Source organism: Carassius gibelio, chromosome A10 (genome assembly GCF_023724105.1).
Source record: "Carassius gibelio isolate Cgi1373 ecotype wild population from Czech Republic chromosome A10, carGib1.2-hapl.c, whole genome shotgun sequence".
NCBI classification, from domain to species: Eukaryota; Metazoa; Chordata; class Actinopteri; order Cypriniformes; family Cyprinidae; genus Carassius; species Carassius gibelio.
Genome location: NC_068380.1, coordinates 19,003,957 through 19,026,722, shown reverse-complemented (window position 1 = coordinate 19,026,722; position 22,766 = coordinate 19,003,957). Strand labels below are relative to the sequence as shown.

The 22,766-nt window shown below is 35.5% G+C and overlaps 1 protein-coding gene across 2 annotated transcripts in view; it reads right to left on the bottom strand.

Moving 5' to 3' along the window:
- Positions 1 to 7,789: 7,789 nt before the first annotated feature.
- The window catches only part of LOC128021461 (ephrin type-A receptor 5), a 109,966-nt gene continuing 94,989 nt past the window's right edge, over positions 7,790 to 22,766 (bottom strand). For both annotated transcript variants that reach the window (XM_052608695.1, XM_052608696.1), the window contains exons 13-17: positions 20,560 to 20,769; positions 19,924 to 20,073; positions 13,734 to 13,927; positions 11,674 to 11,829; positions 7,790 to 11,427 (exon numbers count right to left, since the gene is read on the bottom strand). In XM_052608695.1, coding sequence (XP_052464655.1) covers positions 11,322 to 11,427; positions 11,674 to 11,829; positions 13,734 to 13,927; positions 19,924 to 20,073; positions 20,560 to 20,769 — 816 coding nt within the window. In that variant the 3' untranslated portion in view covers positions 7,790 to 11,321. The remainder of the gene's footprint in view (positions 11,428 to 11,673; positions 11,830 to 13,733; positions 13,928 to 19,923; positions 20,074 to 20,559; positions 20,770 to 22,766) is intronic.

Sequence of the window (22,766 nt, the reverse complement as noted above, 5' to 3'; positions counted from 1 at the left end):
TAAAATATGCATCCTTTGGACTTTTCACCTTTTGAGAATGTATTTCTTGTATAAATCAAAGGGAAATTGAGTCTTTTATGGGTAAAAACTCATCCATGTTTCATGAGGTGCCAGAAGCAAGACCTGGATAAAAGAATCCCTATCATAGGCACTTTTGTGTTGGCCTCTACCTTTCCCCAGATTCCATTACACCTCGCACATTAATAGGCATGCTGCGTCACTGAGAAAATGCAATAAACAATCCACTAAGCTATTGTTTTAAGGCCCAAAGCATCTAGTTAGACTGCACGTTGTTCCCGATTGCATAAATGAACTCAGAATGACAACAAGCTTCTACAAGATTGTAGAAAACTCATGGAGCATTATGTTGTTCTACTGACATGATGTTATAAGCAACAGAAGGATCGTGCCTATGAAGCTCAAATGGGGTACTTGACTATACCACACAGGCACTGTACAAATTAAACACTGACTTTCAAAAGGGATGGATTGTTGTATAATAATAATAATAATAATAATAATAATAATAATAATAATAATAATAATAATAATAATACAATAGTATCATTTTTATAAATCAATGATATTATTCAGTAAGGACATATTAAATTGATTAGTAATGTTATTAATAATAACAATTATTAAAAATATTAATTTTAAAAATACTGTTATATAAACAAACAAATAAATAAAAAAATACATATTAATAATATAAGTTATAATAGTTCACTATATATATATATAGTATGTATGTGTGTGTATATATATATATATATATATATATATATATATATATATATATATATATATATATATATATATATATATATATATATATATATATATATTAAGATCAAATTTTAACCTCTAAAAGTCCAAAAATGCTTAAAAATGATTAAACTAACTAAACTGATGACTTGCTTGGGGGTAATAATGGTGTTTTGCTGCAGGAAAGTCAGCCCAGATCGCTACACTCTTTTTTGGATGATGGATTGCAGTCATTAGTGGCACTACTGTAGAACAGAGCAAACACAAAGTGTGATGAAATGTTAACCTTCTGGTTCTGGCCTCAACTGTGGCCATAGTTCATTTCTCTCTGTCAGGTGACTTAAGGTGAATTACGCCATGCTGCATTGATTGGACCACAGCTGGTCGACACTTCCCAAGCTATCATTCATTAAATGCCAGTGTTGTTGTGTCATTTCAAAAGCATGTCATAAAATATTTAAAACATTTAAGAAGAAGTGAAATGCTTTGAATTTGCTTCACTGCCTTCCTTTAAGCATTGCATATTTTGGTTGACTCCAGATTGGTAACCACTCAAGAAACAAATCTTCACAGCCACTCCTCGAGGTCAAGATGTCAGAACGGGAAAGTAATTCATCATTTAAGGCATTTGGAGTTAAAATGTTCCATCATGGAGGTCACAGTTCTTCATGTCACATGATCCTTCAGAAATACTCCAGTATTATTAATCATTATTGGAGCTCAGATATCAGTGATGGTTCTTAATATTACAAAAACTGATCTCTGCTGTTATATGCATCCTTCCATCCATCAGTTGCTGCTACTGTCTCCTTTATGACCATATCAAATGGAAGACTTTTCAGACACGCACTCCAACTTCGCCTCAGCACCAGGCTCTACTGAAACGAGTGCGGAAAGCTTCAGATGACGAGGAGCTTCAGTAGAACAACAGTGAACTGTGGTCAGATGAGATGTTGTCAGGCCATATGTCAGTAAAAACTAAGTTTCCTGACCTGTTAGCAGTTATTCTGTGCTCTTAAAAGAGCTCTTTAACTGGATGCCCAAATGCAGTGGCGTGCGCTTATAATTTCATATTAAAGCGCCAATGAAACTACAAGCTGCCTTAAAATGTGCATGTTGTAAGTATTTGTTATATAGGGGTCCTATAGGGTCCTTATCTCGGAGCCCTTATAGGTTATAATGATGTGTAAGACCTTTGCATTCTTGATGCCCATTCCAGGACAGTTAAATTGCAACACAGTAAATTGAAAAAAATAAAAGTTCCCAAGGTGCAGTCAAATCCTCCACTACTACTCTGAAATATCACTCTTTTTTTTAACAGCATTTTAAAGGATAACTGTGAGTCCATGCAGATGAATCACACGGCGTCCCTGATTGCTCTTGAAAGTGCTCCCATCTGGAGTTCGCTGACAGATGATGGAGCGTCCCGGACCACTCTGGCTCTGAAAACTCCCCTCGCTCATCAGTATAATGAGGACAATCATTTGTGAACTCATGCTGTGGCTTATGGCTGCCACCGGTGCTCTCAAGTGATTTCTGCTACAAGAACGTCCACACAGCTCATTACTTTGAATATGTCTGCATACCGCAACCAAGCCTGAGTGTCTCTGGGTAGCGAGGCAGAATTAGTAGGCTGCAATCACATTTGCTTCACCGCAGCCAGAGTGCTGTGTCATTCAGCAAAAAAACAGCTTTATAAGCATGTAGACGCCTGAGATTAATTCAAAGGCAAGAACACTGGGTTATGGGACAGTTGGTATGGTAGATTAAAAGTTCGCCTGAGAATGGAAATTCTTTCATTATTTATATTTTACTCCTACTACGTTTTAAAATAAATATTTTTTTATGAACTAATTAATTTACTATACTACAATTATTTATTATACACTTAGTGCACTTGACCACTGTGAACTATGATGATGCAAAACTCGTTTATCTAGTCCAATTCAATTCAATTTTATTTGTATAGCACTTTTTACAATACAAATTGTTGCATAAATAAATCAATAAAGAAATCAATAAAGAAATCAATAAAGAAATGAGTGAACTTTCCCTACAGTATAAGTTAAGGTAGTTGCACACAATGGCTTCAACACATCAGTGATCCTTTATGATTTACAGAAAGGAAGCAAAGAAAAAGAGCGTAAATCTAAATAGAAGAGCTGAGGGAGTAGATAGCAGCACTCGCCATGCCCTCTGAACTCCACTGACAATGCTCATTAGAACGAAATAATGGCGCTCCTTACATGCATTGGCCATTATTAATATGCCTTAGCTCAGGGAGGTCAAAGGTTAACTACTATTTAATTTCACCTGGGATGACCTCCAGCGAAAAATACCTAATAACGCTGTCAGCTCCCCTGCTGACAATAGCGATTTAGCACACCCACACTTACTACAGGGGTAGCACACTTTTAAAACACGGGAGACCTTGAGAGTTCCGCTGAAGTGACACAGACTTAATGACCCTCATCACACACTTGTGCGGTCTCGTCACGCAGCTTTCAGGTTCTCCTGGGCCTGGGCCTGCGGGCTCCCATAACATGACAGGGGCTGGCAAGCACAGGCTAGCGCCAAAGGCCAGAATTATTATGATCACATGTCACGGCCGAGATCAATACGAGAGCATTGGCGGGTAAATAAGAGGGAAATAACGCAAGAGCCTGGAGCAAAATAGCATGCATTGGCTGTTTATGGCAGGAGGGATGTTAGCCACACAGGCAGATTAGCATGCACTAGACAAAAGGGTCGCTGGATAATTGGTTGCAAGATAAGATGAATCACAAAGGTTGTTGGTGCTAGGTGGTACTGTGGGATAAATGGTACATTTAGGTCATTTCTTAGAGAATTGTTGCTAAAAAAGCTTCCTTTTGTAGCTTAGTGCTAAGCTAATATTGGAGCGGATTTACATTTTGCGATGTAAAGAAGTGTTGTGTAGAGACTTTTGGTGAATGTGTTACTAAAACACATTTTCTACAAAACTGCCTTTTGTGTAGAACAGGAGAAATCACTGTGCTTGAAAAACTTGCAATGCATTTTTATTACATTAATATGTTGTTTAATTATATAAGAGCACAACAAATAAACACACATAAAAAAAAATAAAAAAAAAAACATTTCTACAAAATCATGTTACACTGATTGCTTGATTGATTGACTGACTGACAGATTGAATGATTTACTGATTGATTGATTGATTGATTGAACAAATATAATGTTATATTCAACTGTATTAAAACTAAACTAGGTTCACAATCTATCTAAATATGCCCACCTTACTCCGATTTATGTACTTAATAAAAAAGTATAAACTATCTGTAAAATTGAATCTTTGTAAGATATCAATAAATATTTTAAGCTCTTTATTTATTTACTTTTTTATCTTCTGGACTGTGAAGGAACTACCTGTTGTAATCCACTTCCAAAGGGCACTTTGTAGTAAGAACAATCATGACTGCCATATTGAAGGGTCGCTCCAAACAGAAGTGCTCATAACTGGCTACTTCAAAAGGCCCTTTGGAATGAAGGATCTCAATGGGTACAAGTGGTGGACACTTTTTGCCCCATTATTTAAACATCAAAATATATTAGTTTACAAATCTTATGGTGAAAGCCTTTTGAGGCCATGCATAACAGCATTGTGCAAAGAAGCACACAACAAAAAGTGATTAATAATCAATAATCTCATCCTTTAATTATAATTTGTGTGGAAATTAACACATGTGTTTGTGTTGTACTTGCTCTAGTGATTTTTGCAGCTGGAAGCTGGAGTGAATTCTATATATAGGTATGCTTTTGGAAAGTTTTTTTTCAAACGAGCCTATGTTAAAAAAAGACTTGATATAAAGAGAGTTAAAATAAGCTCTTAGCAGAATCGAGTCATATAAACCCCCCATTCTGGCAGGACTGAAGACGATGAAGTGATGAAGGTCATTCATAATGATTAAAATCCAAATGATTCCTAAATGACCCAAGGGATCGTGGGTCTAGTGGCACCTCTATACATGAAAATTGCATTATTAGTCAAAGACACTGTCCAGAGACTCGCACCTCCAGCTTTAGCAGAGACATCCTGTGCCGCAAGCAGTGAGCCATCAAAGGAGCAATCAAATATGATGTGAGGCAAGGCAGCACTAGCAGATGAATGATACAGAAGGGTTTCTTGTATTGCTGATATGGAATCTTTGGCCATTTCGATATTTGATATGATGACGATGCCCTTGAGGTTGAGAAACATGGATTGATAATTAACACCCAAGGCAATGTTTAGCAATGTGATTTCCCAAAGGAGCGCATTGGTTAGATGAGATTTTGTGCCATTACAAACAACTGGATTGGTGTGAAATACAAAATAGGTGATATTAACATATATTGTAGCCTACATTTATTGGTACTTTAAGGGAGTGAGTGGTGAAGAGAACAATTGAAGCACTTGTTGGTACACAATTGGTGCCTTTTGTGTCCCCGAATAACAAAAATGTGTAGATAATGACTTAAAAAAAATAATAGCAGAATTCCAGATTACGTGGATTGCTATTGAATTTATTTATTTTTTTATTAACTATCATTTAATGAAGTGGAATAATAGCAGTAAATATTTCGAATCTAAACATATTGGTCATGTTTTAGATATATTGAAAGAAGTGAAGCAGATAATACCCATATTTGCCAGAATGAAGCTTTACAACAGCCATCTGCACTTTATTCATAACACGCTGTTGTAATTATACACACTCCAAGCATTTTAATGAAGTGATTCAGATACATTTTCAGCAATGGGGTCAAGACAGTCTTGTGAATTTCAGTCGGTCATATATGGCTACAAAAAAAAAAAAAAAAAAAAAAAAAAAAAAAAAACTATAACTTCATGTAAGAGATTCATGCAAGATTAAAATAATTATTTATACACCTCATGACACAGATCCTTCACATAGCTTAAATATAGTTTATAGATGTATCCATCAGTCTGGAAACTTTTCTTTTTTGGAGACCGAACTTCTAAGCACGTATACTATATGCAAATACACCCTTGTGAAAAAGTAGCACACTTTAACATACTTTTAAAAGATTCTGGGCATGCTAAATGCATGCAATTGGTTGAGCACACTTATATGAAACTTCATAAGTCTTTTGCATATAAAATATATGGTTAAAGTGTACTGTGTAGTTGACTGAAAAACATTTGTGACTTCACTAAAATACATACAACTATTTAAATATATTTGTCATTACACATTTGTTATGAAGAAGTTGCGATTTAATACACTTAAAGGGCTCATATGATGCGATTTACATTTTTCCTTTCACCCTGGAGTGTTACAAGCTCTTGGTGCATAAAGAAGATCTGTATAGTTTCCAAAGACTAAAGTCTCAAACCCAAGAAGATATTCTTTATCAAAGTAAACACTCGTCCACACCCCCCTGAAAAGGCTCGTTCTAACACGCCCCCCGCATGTCTACGTCAGTATGTGGGAAGATTTGCATAACACCACCCAGATGTTCACACGAAGAAAGAAGGCATACATTTTATTCTCGTTGTAGTATTGTTGTTCCCGCCGTCATGTCGTATAGAAGCTATGTGTTTTACTGTTAAAGCTAAACTAATTTGTTTGACCTTCCAAAAGAGGACTACATCCACTTTATCATGCCTGGAGTTGATCTGTCGTGGTTGCTGAGGAAATACATCAACTTTGCACTGTGGATCGCCGAATCTACTTTCACCATGGAAGAAGCGCCACAAGACCAACGGACGCTCGTTCATAGAATCCGCTACTCAATCTGGGCCTCTGGCCTCTGCTCGCTCAAGGCCACGGTGTGTGACGCTGTTTTGTTGAGAATGCGAAACTACTTTGTTTTTGCATTTCAAAAGAAAACGACTAGAAATCAGATTTATATCACGTTTACAATGGGTTTTATGTTTATGTCTCTTCGCTCCGGCTGGACAGGGCATCACAATATGTTAAGAGGCGTAACATTTCCGTCACATGCTTGAGGTACTCGGGCAATCACAATTCGTAAAATGTTTAATTTGACATTATTACAATATGCTCTTTTTAATAGTCTACTCAAGTGTGTCAGGAAATAATCATAAAAAAGTGTACACTTAAGTGTACACGCTGTCTTAGACTTGATGGTTGCTCTGTCAATTCTTCGTCATCAGTTAGGAACCTAGGTGTGCTATTTGATCGCAATATTTCCTTAGAAAGCCACATTTCTAGCATTTGTAAAACTGCATTTTTCCATCTCAAAAATATATCTAAATTATGGCCTATGCTCTCAATGTCAAATGCAGAAATGCATTATTGAGACACTGTTTCATAATGAATGTTGTTCAGTGCTTTGACGCAATGTATTTTGTTTAAAGCGCTATATAAATAAAGGTGTCTTAAGGGGCTTTGTATTGCATACATATTATATTATCTGCAATTATTTTTATTATTATTATTATTATTTTAAATAGACTTGTAAGATTGCTACAAGTACTTTTTACAAGGCCACAAAAAACAAATGCAATGCATTTCAATTGTGAAGCCATATTGAATGGTACAGTATTTAAATAATCTCAGTACTCAAGACGGCGATAGAGTTGTTTCAAATTTCAAATGTGTTATTATTCAGCAGCCAGATATAAGCATGTGTACAGTGTAGCAAACTGTGACTAACTTGCTCAGCAAGCTTCAGACTGTTGCTCCACTATGGCAGTAGTCAACCTGAAAGAGAAAAATGACCGTAGAAAACCATTTATGCTAGGATTTTTCAGTTCTACTCCGAGGTTCTCTGTCCTGCAGAGTTTAACACAAACCCCCATCAAACTCACCTCGACAAGTTCATCAGAGTCTTAAGGGTTAATACAAATTTACAGGCCATAGCATTTAATCAGGGTTGGAACTAATGTGTATGTTTTGAGCCTGGATATGTTTTGAAAGTGAATTTTGAGTGGCGTCTTGCACTTATAACATAAAAATCGTGAAAACCAAGGCCGCATTGCATAAAGAACTCTACAAAACAATAAAGAACAATATTGGGTTTCTCACCAGTTTATTCCAAAAAATATAAAATGTAATATATTACACTACAAAAGACATTTACACAACAAAACACAGCAGAAGGTAATGGACAAACAATTATCACATAGAAACTACTTTTTTTTTCTGTGCTTTTCATTTCCCTCTCTTTGTTGGACCAAATATAATAATGACAGCCATTAATGCTGATAAAATGCATTTGTAATCCACAGCCCACCAATACCATTCATACAATTTTGTATTAGCATAAATGTTTGGAAACGATTCATTTATGCTAAAGTCATTGTTTTAAATGTGTTTTTGGAGGATGGTAAGCTAATTTCACACAGATCAAATAGGTTGTAGGAGTTAATTGTGTTACTTTGTGTTTGCTGTTATTCAGAAACACTGAACTAACCTGAAAGGATCTTAATTGCAGCTCCATGTGTAAATTAGATGCATTTTGTGTAACCACAATCATAAATGTCAAATGAAAGGCATATCTCTTCTATGTTAATGACTACAGATTGAAATCATCCAAATGCATATATTTTCAGAGAAAACAAGCTGATAATAGGTCAAACTTGCTTGTAAAACATGATGAATTCTGGCAGATATGATCAATGGTTATGGAGAAATATCACTACAATAAACAACAGCCACAAATCTGAAAACACTCAAGAATTTTGCAATATTGGTGTGTGGGTTGGTTGTGCTAAAATGTTTATTTTAAGGTGTATTTATTACACAAGTTACATGTACTTACTATTATAATAACAGTTTTTTTTTTTTTTTATAATTGCATGCAAGTAACCCTAAGCCAAACCATGATCCTCACCCTTAACATATAGTAAGTACATGTAGTTAATTAATATTACTCAGTACTTAAATGTATAATCACACTGTAACAAGGACACCTTAAAATAAAGAGTAACCAATGTTTTTCAGTGTACAGTTTTATCTGTAAAACTATTTGCTCTTATTCTGAAAATACAGTAAAATACCAAATGAATGCATTGTGTAAAAGACCCGTTTCCCGGTATGTCAGAAGTGACATTCATCGCAACAATTAACACTATTAAAAAAGACAAAATCAGATTATTAATTTTGGCAATGAACCTATGATTAGCTCCTCAGGAATATTTATGGATTTTTATAATGTACTCACACATTCACAGGCACTTGAGCACTTTCGATTAGGAGCATTAGGTTACTAAGGTTAAATATCATTAAATTAAAATTTAAAAATCTACCAGAGTGGACTTATTGAAAATATTATACTGACCATACTTTGAAGAAATTCTTAAGATGTTTTACAAGATTTCAACAAAGTGTTAACAACATTTGCTGTAATATTTGTGGCCTTAAAATATGAGTAGAAATTACCTAATGTCTGGAATTTGGTTTTGAGTGAGTACTTTCTGACTATGTGTCCAAACGTTCAACATTTATTTTTATTCTGAGATCTATAGAGTAGTATCTGTAATGTGTGGCATGTTGCCTTTTACCACAGATGATAATTTCGACTTGTACCTCAGTGTACATACAGATGGAAGAAAATAGGATTGCGACACAATAGAGTTTGAGAGTTACTCCTGGAGTTTGAGAGGTCGGGAAAGCACAAAGGCAACTGATAACATTAGCATGCTAGGCTAACTGCGTTATCGTCATCTACTACATTTGCAATGCTTTGGAGATGTTCTGTAAAATGTGTCATTATGTTGATACCATAAAACTGTAATAATAATAACTTTTAAAGGAATAATTCACCCCTAAAATGAAAATTGGCTGAAAATGTCCTCAACCTCAGGACATCTAAGATGTAGTAGTGAATGGGTGCAGTCAGAATGAGATTCCAGACAGCTGATAAAACCATCACAATAAAAATGTGTTGTGAACCATCACTGTCTCTCAGATCAATAATTTTGTGATAAGATTGATAGTCTATTAACTCTAAATATACACAATTCACAGCTTGTCTGTACAGAGAGGGACGAGTCAAAATGATTGTCTTCAGTAATCCACAGGCTGCCTCAGATGTGGCACACAAACTTATTCTCACTGATTTTACTAATGCCTGACATACTGAACCAGCTTAAAGCCAACATGAAATGATAATCACAACCCATTTTGCTTCCATAATGTGACGTATTTCACAGTATCATGACGTATTGTTATTTGCTACTAGCCAAAAAAAGAATGTTGTTTAATATGGAGCAAATTAAAGGTTATCCAGAAAACAATAATTACTTGTGCACAGTGTGGCGGGGCCAAGAGACGTGGGAACGAGGAGTGAGGCCAGGTGTAGTGATTGGAGATGAACTACACCTGCGCCCCACCGCCGGTATGGAGTCCCACGTAGGAGATGGAAGGATATAAAACTGGAGCGACTATAGTGAAGGACGAGAGAGGACCAGGCCTGGACAATATTTTATGTTTTGCTTTGAATTTATGCACACCAGTCGTCCGTGAGGGGCTGGTGCGCTGTTTTGTGTTTATTTTTGAATGATTGAAGTTTCATTGATTGTGCACCGGTTCCCGCCTCCTTCTTCCCGATGATTACAAAGGTTATATCATTACACACAGTAAAACCCAAAATCTGATTTAAGATAGTGAATGGGGTATCCTCCTAGATGTGAAAACTGAGCGAGGCAAAATGATAGGTAGCAGAATACAGTAGAGATCGCACATTGACGGCAAAACAACTCATTTTTCTATCTAATGAAGCACTGAAAGGCAATACAAATATTTATTGACCGGACCGGACTGAATATACATAGTATGTTAGCCCACCTGTGCACTAAGAGAAAATCAACCTCACATGATCATCAATGGATGCATTTGAGCCCCACTTCAACAACACAACTGTACATTATTTATACACAAAACACCAAAACATCAGTGGAACTAAAATTAATTTGTGGTTTTGAAACGTGTGACATTTTCAAAAACAAACACATCTCCTCTGCCCTTCACCACACGCATATTGTGCAAAAAGAAAACCATCCTGTCCATTGCTCTGTCGTCTTTTTCAAACAATGAAAGCAATCATTTAAAATGAAGTAAAATCAACATCAAGCTCAAAATCTACTATTGCTTTAACACCACCACACTGTACATTTCCTCAGCCCGTGATATGACTTCAGTCTTACTGTCTGAATTTGCCCTAGGAGAACTTGTTTTGAAAAACATCCGAGCTGAAAGTGACCGCAGTCTCTCGTGGTATTCCAGAGGTAATAAGATTGTTGAATGAGGTCATGGAAAAATGCTATACATTCAGCCCAGAGACACTTGATCCCAAGTAAGTAGTCCTACCTGGAGATGTGCCACACTTTTCCAAAATATTCACTCAACATTTCAGTCCAGTTCCTCTTGTCACTTTAGTTTGGAGGCTTTGCACAAACGAAACCGTAACCGTTTGTCCATCTATCCAGTGTTTAGTTTTTTTCATCAGGGTCATTTCGTTTCTTTCTTTCAATAGTTCCGTTCAATAAATAAGTGTCTGTAGAAAGTGCTAGGCTACTCCTGGAGGTTCCTCTGAGGCCACTCTCAGATGGGCATAGTGGCGTTCATCATTTGGACTCGCATCTCCTGAATGCTGTTGAGGATCTTTTTCTGATGGCCGGCCAGATTGACTCCAACCCTCCTAAGATCTCTGCAACAGAACAAAAAATCAGTTTATATATATTATGTCATATGTGGTTTAAACAAGTTGTTATAATTAACTTTTTGTTTTTATTGTTAAAAGTTACATTTCATCTCTGGAAACCATTACCTAAATTACAGTACATTATTCTGCATCTCTTTCACATCATAAAATTCCCTTCTGATAAAAACACTCTCAATACACTCTTAACAGTACGTGAAAGAGGCTCCATGACCTCCACAACAGATGACTTACTCCAAGGTCATTTGAGTGACAACATCCAGAGAAGTGTATCCACTTTCCTTGAAAAGCTCAGTGTATCGACCCATTTTTATGGCCTCTAACCATTCTTCCACCGATCTGAATACACAGCCCTCAGGGCTCCCGTGCTCCACTAATAAATTGGACACTCTGTGGGAGAGACAGGTACAGTGGTGAACAAATGGATGTATCAACCTGACATTACAGCTGAAGGCTGGATAATAATAACAAAGATTACAGATCTGTGTTGACTCAAAGAATAATGCACCATCTAACCGGCTTTAAGTACATTTATGATGCAAGTTTCCACCTCAAAATGTGTAATATGATAATTGTGTTATAATACTATAATAACTGTGTTATTATATTGTAATAATTTTGCTAGTATAGAAAAGCATGAGCCTAAACTGGAAATCTGAGATCTATATATATATATATATATATATATATATATATATATATATATATATATATATATATATATATATATATATATTTTTTTTTTTTTTTTTTTTTTTTTAATGACTAAATTTCAATGGAATTTGCAATAAATTTGCAAATAATGTTACATTTAAAAAAAATGAATACAAATAAATGGGGTCTCAAACTTTTAAAGTACTCTACATTTGCTATTTGACAAAACATAAAAAAAAATGCAGAGGAAATATTAGTAGCACTTTATTTTACAGTCCTGTTCCTCATGTACATACTATTTACTTATTATAGTAATTACAATAACTATGTAATAACTAGGTAGTAACCCTGAACCTACCCCTAAACCTAACCCTACCCCATGTAGTTACCTTGTGTTACCAGAACTTTCTTAGATAAATACACTGTAAGTACACTATAAGTACATGTTAGTACACGTACTGTAAAATAAAGTGCAACCGAAATATTAGTATGAAACTTATAATTTTGCTTTCATATGCATGTTAAATGAAAAGGCGTATTATGACTATCGATATTAATATAATCAGTGATTAGGGCTGCAAGATGTGTCGTTTAAGCATCGATATCGCGATGTACGAATCCACGATAGTCACATTGCAGGATGTCCGATGTAGGCTGTCGTAGTTGATCCGTTATTCATTAACTGTATGGGCCAGAGAGAGAGAGTGCGCGCGCGCAAGAGAGAGAGAGCGTGCGAGAGAGAGAGCAAGCGCGAGAGAGAGTGTGAGAGAAAGAGTCTGCAAGAGAGAGAGAGAGAGAGAGAGAGAGAGAGAGAGAGAGAGAGAGAGAGAGAGAGAGCGAGCGAGCGAGCGAGCGTGCGCGCGTGAGAGAGGGAGAGAGAGAGAGAGAGAGAGCAAGAGAGCGATCGCCGGCTGCACGCTCAACGTCTTCAAACAACACGAGCACTGTCTTGCTCTCTCCCTCGCGCAAATTAATCAATTGACACGATGGTGTCGAAGTTTAAATCATTTAAAATAAGAATGTAAGTGTGCTCACCCCATTTTTGTTTGTAAGAAAAAATGTGATTATATTTCATATCGCAATATATATCCCAGAAAAATTAAATATCGCAATGTAATTTTTTCCCAATATCGTGCAGCACTATCAGTGATCTCTTGGACACACTTGCTAAGACTATTATCCAAGGCGAATAAAGAAAATTACAGTGCAATAAAGCAGCCCACAAAACATTCCCAGACTCAAAATCAATTTAATATTATACCTGGACATAATTGCATAACACAATTACAGATAATAGATGATTCCATCATGTAAGAATACAGACCCCAAATGTATTCTATACGTATAATCACAGTAATTGGAAGTCATTTGCACACTGTCACTTCAGTTTAACGCAACATTAAATCATTAAATGTGAGCACGTTTTTGTCATAAGTGTCATTAAACATTGATTTCAAGAGACAACCATGTACAAGGGTGCTTAGCCCTCGGTTATCAATGCTTCACAGACGTGACATCATTTGTGATCTCACAGTCAACATTAATCACATGCTGTAAATAACAACATAATTAGTATATACTCTGATTGGAACAATAAAGAACAAGAACAAAGGAACAACCAATAACGGCTGGTCGTCTACCTGTTTGATGGGTTAACTAGACCCTTGAGGCTGCTGGGATTGCGGATGAGTTTGTCCAGTATGCTGACAATCTCCTCGAATCTGGGCCGGCTGTTCCTGTCTTTCTGCCAGCAGTCCATCATGAGATGATAGAGGGCGGTCGGACAGTCCATGGGACCCGGCAGCCTGTAGTTCTCCTCCACTGCCTTTATCACCTGAGACAACAGAAGAGATTGCAGGAGCTTTACATCATGTTCCACAATAAATATATGATGTGCCTTCAGTGTCCGAACACAGATTGTTCTGCTTCATGGATTGCTGCTGAGAGCAGGTGGTGAAGTCACACACTGACCTCGCCGTCTACTAGCTGCCTTCTTAGTGAACCAGAACCTCAAAAAAAAAAAGAAAAAAAAAGACAAAACACTTATTTGATTGCTCTACTTCAGCAACAACTACACATTGTAAAAAGTTTGATGCTACTCATATGAAGTACACAGTAGACTCCACTCTTGGCTAACAAGTCCATGCTCTAATGAGCATTATAAAAAAAAAAAAATAAATAAATAAAATGTTTACATGTAAAATGTTAATATATATATATTAAATTACATTAAAATGTATGCATGTAGCAGACACTTTTATCCAAAGCGACTTACAGTGCATTCCGGCTATCAATTTTTACCTATCATGTCTTCCCGGGGAATCAAACCCCAAACTTTGCACTTCACAACGCAATGCTCTACTACCTGAGCTACAGGAACACTATATATATATATATATATATATATATATATATATATATATATATATATATATATATATATATATATATATATGTATATATATATATATATATATATGTATATATATATATATATATATATATATATATACACACACACACACACACACACACACACACACACACACACATATATATATATATATATATATATATATATATATATATACACACACACACACACACACACACACACACACACACACACACACATATACATATATATATATACACCCACACACACACTATAAAAAATATATATATATAGTTCAGTTAAATCATTATTAATAGTAATATTAAGTAGTAATATATATATATTTTTTATTTATTTATTTATTTTTTTTGCTAATTATTATTATATATATTACTTTATTGTATTTATGTAATGTTTGTAAGAGTACTGTTACAGCATCATTAATATAAAAAAATTTGTATAGTATATATAATATACTTACTATAGTAAGTATATATATATATATATATATATATATATATATATATATAACACACACACACACACACACACACACACACACATACATATATAGCCCATTAATCTTTTTTATTTACATTACATTGATCAAAAGTGACAGTAAAGTTGCTTTTATTAAAAGTTAATACAACATAAATAAACAAATACTTTTTACATCAATAATATACTGCTTTTGCAAAGACAAAAGACCGCAACTTAGATTTTTGTTGAAAATGGGTTATTGATATTCTGGGGACATTCAAGACATCGTTTATAATGTGTACAAGTATCTTGAGTCAAGTATCTTGAAACCAAGGTAGAACACCGTATAACACCAGTTACCTCTATTTCACTTTGTTTGGAACGCTCAAATTGAGTTACGGCATTCTGGATTTGTTTAGCCACGCGTCAATATGAAGTTACGGTGTTGGTTTCGAATTATACAGTGTTCTGCCTTTGTTTTACTGGCCATTATAGTCTGCTGCATTTTAAATAAGGAGTAGACAAACAAATTAGATAGCTCCATAAAATTAGCAAACTAGATAGGCCTACCTTGCCAGCAATACGTAATTTTGAATAACCTTTAAAGATTTTTATTTTCTTTTTGTAATGCAGATTGTTCATCAGGCTGTCACTTCTATTTGGATGAGTGTGGACTTGAATGTCGCAGCTAGCATGATCAATCATAAAATCAGTCGCATACTAACAGTTCGCAATTAAATCCATATCCTACCTTTTCTTGTAACCTAATAAAATCAATACATGGCAATGAACATCTTGGGAGATGTTTAATCCACAAGCATTCTGAGCATTGCTCCCATTTGTTGGCGTTCACATCAATCCACAAATCGTTCTTTTAGATTTAGATTTCGTACAAGTCAATATAAAAGCAATTCTGCTACGTCTAGGATTATTTTACGTTATTTTGATATCATTGATATCAACAGTATCCACTCATGTCTAACTTAAAGTCTGCTTGTTACAATAAAATAAAAAAGAAACATAAAGAAAACCTTAAAGAGCCAGTAAGATGAAAATTCTAAGCTTCCTATCACTGTTTATAAGTCCTGTACAATAGGTTTAAATCCACCCAAGGTTAAAAAAGCATTGTCAAAATATCATTTTAAAATTACCTCAATTCTCAGAGATCCCCAAATGGTTCGTGCTTAGCTGTTCAAAAGATTCAGTTTCCTTAAACCCCACCTTTCGGTAGCATACTGTGTTCTGATTGGTCAACTGTAATAGTCAGCTTTGATTGGTTGTTCCGCACACACCTCCACGGTAAACTATGCGTTAGCATCTGTTTGGGGTGAATTGTGTCTTATTCCTCTCATCGCGAAGCAAACAGTAAAATAAAAAAACTTGAACAGTCTCGCTGCTTTTTCTTCTGTGTGTGTGTATTCAAGCCGCGCGCTTCAGTTTGAATCTGAATAGTGCGTTCAGTGCGGGGGCGTGGTCACATTAGATATAATGAATGGAAACGTGAAAAACGGACATCGCGTTGTTTTCATATGGATTACTTTATCACAGAATATCTGTTAGCATCACTTGTTACACTTCATTTTAATGACGTGTTTGTACATGACGATCAGCACAGACAAAGGCTGCAGACAGCACACATACTGATAAGACGCTTGGGAGAAAACAAACACATAACTTCATAATCATACTTCGCGTTGTGATTCGGAGATGCTCGTTGGTCTAAATAAAGTTGGTAATGAACCATTTTTTATGGCCAAACGCTCTGAAAATCCTGCTGTACTCACCGAGATTAGAAAAGCAGTCATCAGTGAAATATTGTGAACACAACAAAAGGGATTTGTTGTACTGCTATGGTATTGTGGTAAAACTGAATTTTAGCCATTAGTTCTTCTGATCTTCATTCTTAGGCAGTGAAAATAAAACAAACTTGCCTTTACAATTGATCATCATCACTAGATGTTATACAGATGTTACTATAACAATGTTATTCCAAATTGTGATCAGCAACCAAATATTGACAATGTGGAAGTTACTGCCTTTTGGCTTTGCGTGACTTCTCACGTTTTGCAGACAATGCAAAGGCAGACTACATTAACTTCAGAATGGGGAAAAAATCAAGTGTGAGCTCACAATTTTTTTAAATGTAGATAATTTTCATAACTAGAACATCTAATTGTTACATTTCCAGTGCCCTAAAAAACTTTAAAGTCATTTTTCTCAGTTTCACACTTAAGTTAAGGTATTTTGCCTTTGTAGAGCAGTATATGTGTGTGTGTGTGTGTGTGTGTGTGTGTGTGTGTGTGTATGTATATATATATATATATATATATATATATATATATATATATATATATATATATATATATATATATATACTACAAAACTTTATGTACTATTTGAGAATCATCTTTTGACTGGTATATGTGCTATTGTAGTGTATCAGTTGACAGATAATATATATAATTAAAGAAGATGTCCTGTTGTGTTGCAGGGTGAATATATCTATGATGATATATCTATTAGATAGGTTTCTGGCAGCATAAATCAGAGCCCTGAATCAACAAAGAGCATCTTCTCTCTAAATTCCCACCCCCCCCACTCTCACATCACAAAGAGCAGCACTACAACACCAGCAGCTCAGAGAGCAATCCCTCGCGGAAAAGACTCAGAGAAAGAGAAAGAGACCGACTGACAGACAGACAGAGCCAGAGAAACACACAAGCGTCTAACTGAGCCGAGGAAGCCGAGATCTGAGGGGAACCCTCAAGAAACTGCTAAATAAAACATCAAATAACTCTCCCTTCCCAAGCGTCTGTGAAACAGATTAATGATGGAGCACAGAACGAGATGAAGCCGTCACTGACAACTGTAAAGGAGGAAAAAAGGTCAGTCGTGTTTGATAAAACCATGACTGCTATGTGCACCTCCTTCTGGGATATGCTGGGAAAACTCAGGCATCGCCGTGTGTTTCATCTCTACCTGCAAATATACTTGTCATCTCATACATGGACATATGACATGCGCATCTACATAACAAAAGGCAGAGAGGTGGCTGGCTGCCGTGTACTGCGTGTTTTCCAGTATCTGAGACTGCAGTGCTTTAATAATAGTTAAAAAGATGCAGAGTTTTTACTGCATTAACATTTGTACTGTAGGTATTCTTATTTTACATTTAGGCCATATGTTGGTTTGTTTGGATAGACACTGATCCATAAACTGCCGTTTACAAGTTTGGGGTCAGAGAGTTCCTGAAAAAGATATGAAGCAGCACTGTTAATAATAATCAGAAATGTTTCTTGAGCAGTAAATCAGCATATCAGAATGATTTCTGAAGGATCATGTGACACTGAAGACTGGAGGAATGATGCTGAAAATACTGCTCTGATCACAGCAATCAACTACACATTTATTATATATAATTAATTTAATTTTTATACTGAATGGCTGTTTACTTGAATTATTAATGAAATCAATATTTACTTAACTGGGAAATTATTCAAGCATAATTTGTTAATATTTATATAAATAAATATTTTACTTAAATTTACTAAATGTTAACATTCATGATAACGTATTAGTAATTGTCTAGGTTTCATAAACATCTTAGGCTTTATTAGTCTAATATAATATTACACACAACCGGTTTTTATATTAGTATAACTGAGATATTATTATTGTGTTCATCAGTATTTTGAATTATTATTTTTATTTTAATATTCTCAATTTCCATTTTTTTACCAGTTGATTGTGTTTTTGTCATATTTATTTCTTAATTAATATATATTAATTAATTATATATGATTAATTATATATTTATATTTCATTATTATTATTATTATTATTATTATTATTATTATTATTATTATTATTATTATTATTATTATTATTATTTCAGTTAGGAAAATGAGAAATGCTCGCTCAAAAAACAACCATTTGTTATTATTTACTGAATGTATCGGTGTCTATCCAGCGAGATCATGTTTGTATTTAGAGAGAGACAAGGGAACAATAGATGACGTTAGCTTCTGGTAAAAAGCTACTGTACATAAGGTCTTTTAAAGAAACTATGTCTGAGCCGAAACTCCATAACGCTGGCAGATATCGGTCTACAAAGAGCCGATGCTCTTTCGGTGCAGAAATGCTAAGAGTAGCCTAAAATTCTCATGGGCAAAACCTGAAACTTACATTTTTAACCCTGATATCCATTAGCCAGCATCCTGTGTGTTCCTATTCTGCTGTTGAGCAGGTGACCTTTGACTGGACCGCAGGCAGATGTGCCGCGGTGGGAGAAAGAGTTTATCCAGCCCCAACCCAACCCCAAAATCCGCTGACGGCGTTCGATATGTCAGTTCAGCTCAGATTTTACCCTCACTTCCTGATCTATTTATAGACATCAGCATTCTAATGCTCTCACTTCCCCTGAGGCAAATACGAGAGAGCATGTGAGCGCTTAAAACAGCCATGGGAAGCAATTATTGTGGTGTAGTGTTAAAAGACTGCAGGGGAAAACTGCACTTTGACTTTACTCTTGCCCAGAAACTGAATCTTTTTCATAAAAGCATACTATATCATCACTAGACATTATATCATTATATGTATAAAAATAACAAACACTATGGATGTCAAGTAATTACATTTTGAATTGAAATGAATTGCACATTAACTAAGAAATTATTTTCATACTGAAATATGAAATGAATCATTGACTCGCTTGATTCATTCAAAACTGTGTATTCATTCAGTAACTAAACACTTCTGTGTTGCTCGGAAAGACAACAATTCCTCTGTGGTGTTGACTCGAACTATTTTTGTTTGGAAATTTAAACTTTTTTTATACAATATTGACAATATTGTGTACAATATTTAACACACTTTCACTTATGAAGACACAATGCAGTGCCAATAAAAGCACATTAACCTCAGTTTAATAGAATTCTGGGCTCGTTTTGACTTACGTCTTGATTGCTCATCTGCCAGTATGGTCTCTCGCCGTACGACATCACTTCCCACATCACGATGCCGTAGCTCCACACATCACTGGCCGAGGTGAACTTCCTGTAGGCGATGGCCTCAGGAGCCGTCCACCTGATGGGAATCTTCCCTCCCTGCAAAACAAACAACACGCTGACATTCACATCTCACATCAGAAACGGGTCTTGTCAGAGCATCTTAACAGGTGATTATCGCTGGGAAGGAATGGTGTCAGGCTGTGAAATGTGACAGGAAGCATTAGGTCTGTGGACGGCTGCTGCATGCTAATCGCTTATTGACTGTTCCGGTGTGAGTGCTATCCATCTCTGACAGCACTGAGGAGACATGTCTTAATTTACCTGCCGACAGTTCACACAGCCATAAAACACTTCCCTGTTTCACACCAAAACAAGAAACAGATGACAAAGAACGCTATGCTATGCTAATTATGTCAGTCAACACCAAACAAAAAAAAGTAAAAAGTAAAAAAGTATGCTACTGGTGGCACTGGGTTTGAATGTAGGTTAAAAACAAAGCCCTGCTGTGAGGCGGCTAATAGATTCATTGAGTAGTATGTTAGCTGTTAGCATGACTCAGTGTTTATCCTCTGTAGCACGTACGCGGGTTGTGTAGGCCGCCTCTGGGTCGTCCTCCAGCACTCTGGACAAGCCGAAGTCGGACACCTTACACACCAGGTTGCTGTTGACCAGGATGTTGCGGGCAGCCAGGTCACGGTGCACATAGCCCATCTCAGAGAGGTAGCGCACGCCAGAAGCAATGCCACGCAGCATGCCGACCAACTGGATGACAGTGAACTGACCGTCGTTCTTCTGTTGGAGCAGTAAAGATAGAACACACACAAATATGAGAGGAATACAACAATCAAACTAAATGTTTATACTTTGGAAAAAAATTAAGGGCACTCGAGGCCCTTTTTCAGTTATTTTTCAGAAAGGTGAAGTGCACATAATAATATGCTATTAAGTGCTTGGTGAATTTAAATAAATTAATTCAAAATAAATGATAAATATATTAATTCAAACTTAATTATGCATTAACCTGCGAAGGTATTCATGTCCCTTCTTTGTTTTCATGTTTTATGTTGCTGCCTTATGTTAAACAGCTTCAGATTACTTTTTCACACACACACACACACACACACACACGCGCGCGCACACACACACACACACACGTAAAATTTAATTAAATTATATATAATTTATGAAGTAAAAAGGAAAATGAAAAAAGTAAAGGTAAAAAATAATTTTGCAATATATATATATATATATGTGTGTGTGTGTGTGTGTGTACTTGTCTACCTATCCAACAGGGGACCATGGTGTCGTTACACACTCACCAACAGGGGACCTCAGAGCTAAGAGGGGACATTTTTCAGGTCCCCTGTTAGACATGCCTTAAATCATGCTAAAATCAACTGAAAAAGCCCCTGGTGAAGTTTTTTTAATTTTGACCAAGTGGGGACCTGGACGTGTGTGTGTGTTTAAACTCATTCTCAGCAGCGCCCCTGTAGGCCGGGGCAGGAACTGTAAGGGCAAATTCACACACGTCGTTCACACTCCTCTATTGTCTGAATGCCTGCTGTTCCAGAGAGGCTCTGAGAGGAGATTGAACACAAACCAGTCTTTTAAACTCCTAAACTCTTCTAAACTCTTAAAACATTCATATTCTCAAACATCCAGGAGGACCACATTACAGTGAGGCAAAATAGTGTCTGAATTATTAGCAATATTATTTCACTCTAATGCTAAAAAAAGTTTATTTTTATATTTTTTACCCCAAAATTTTTTAACAGTGTATGTTGAATGTCAAGAACTGGTATTTTATTGTTATCATCAACATTGCCATTGCATGCACAGATAGTGAGAATGTGAAATATTGTTAAATGTAAGGTCAGCCAATCAGGCGTCACACTTCACCATCTAACAGGGGACCAGTGTGCTTTTTTTTTTAATGCAACAATCAATATATAATTTTGAAAAACTGACATATTATAACCAAAAATTCCTCATAAAGTAGACTACCAGTAAATTTGATAAAAATTATTCTGCCAATAGGTCAATACCTGACCATTTTTTTGTTTAAGTGCTATCTGATATTATCAAGATGAATTTGTTCTGACAGGTTAACTCTGAGTTCTTGTCATCTTTTATTACCATTATCTAAACTATAGCAAATAAACTGTGATAGCGTTTGAAATGTTCAAGGTGTCTGAATAAATGTAGTTTTTACTGCATACATACACAATATACGTATATGTACTTATAATACTGACACATTGAGAAGTGTCATTATAGTTAGTTTGTTAGTACTTAGTTTCTTTATTTTTCAAATAATAATAATAGTAATAAAAAGTAGTAATATAATTAGAGTCAGCCAGCTGTCAACAGTTCAAGGGCAGAGGTAATGCCTCTTATAATTAACTATATATATATATATATATATATATATATATATATATATATATATATATATATATATATATATATATATATATATATATATATATAATTTTTTTACATTTATTTGACATTTTCTTGGCTTAACCCCAATACACTTCTCAACGTATTAATGCAATCAAAACCCATTCCTGAGAAGGTCCTATCAGTGATGATAATTTGATCAGACAGATAGATAGATAGATGGATAGATGGATGGATGGATGGATAGATGGATAGATAGATGGAACAGATAGATGGAATAGTGCTAATGTTGATCTGAACACTTAGGTCCCCTGTTAAATGGTAAACTGCGACATCTCTTTGGTTGCTTTGACATTTCTTGCCAATTTCATGTTAACTTTGAAAAT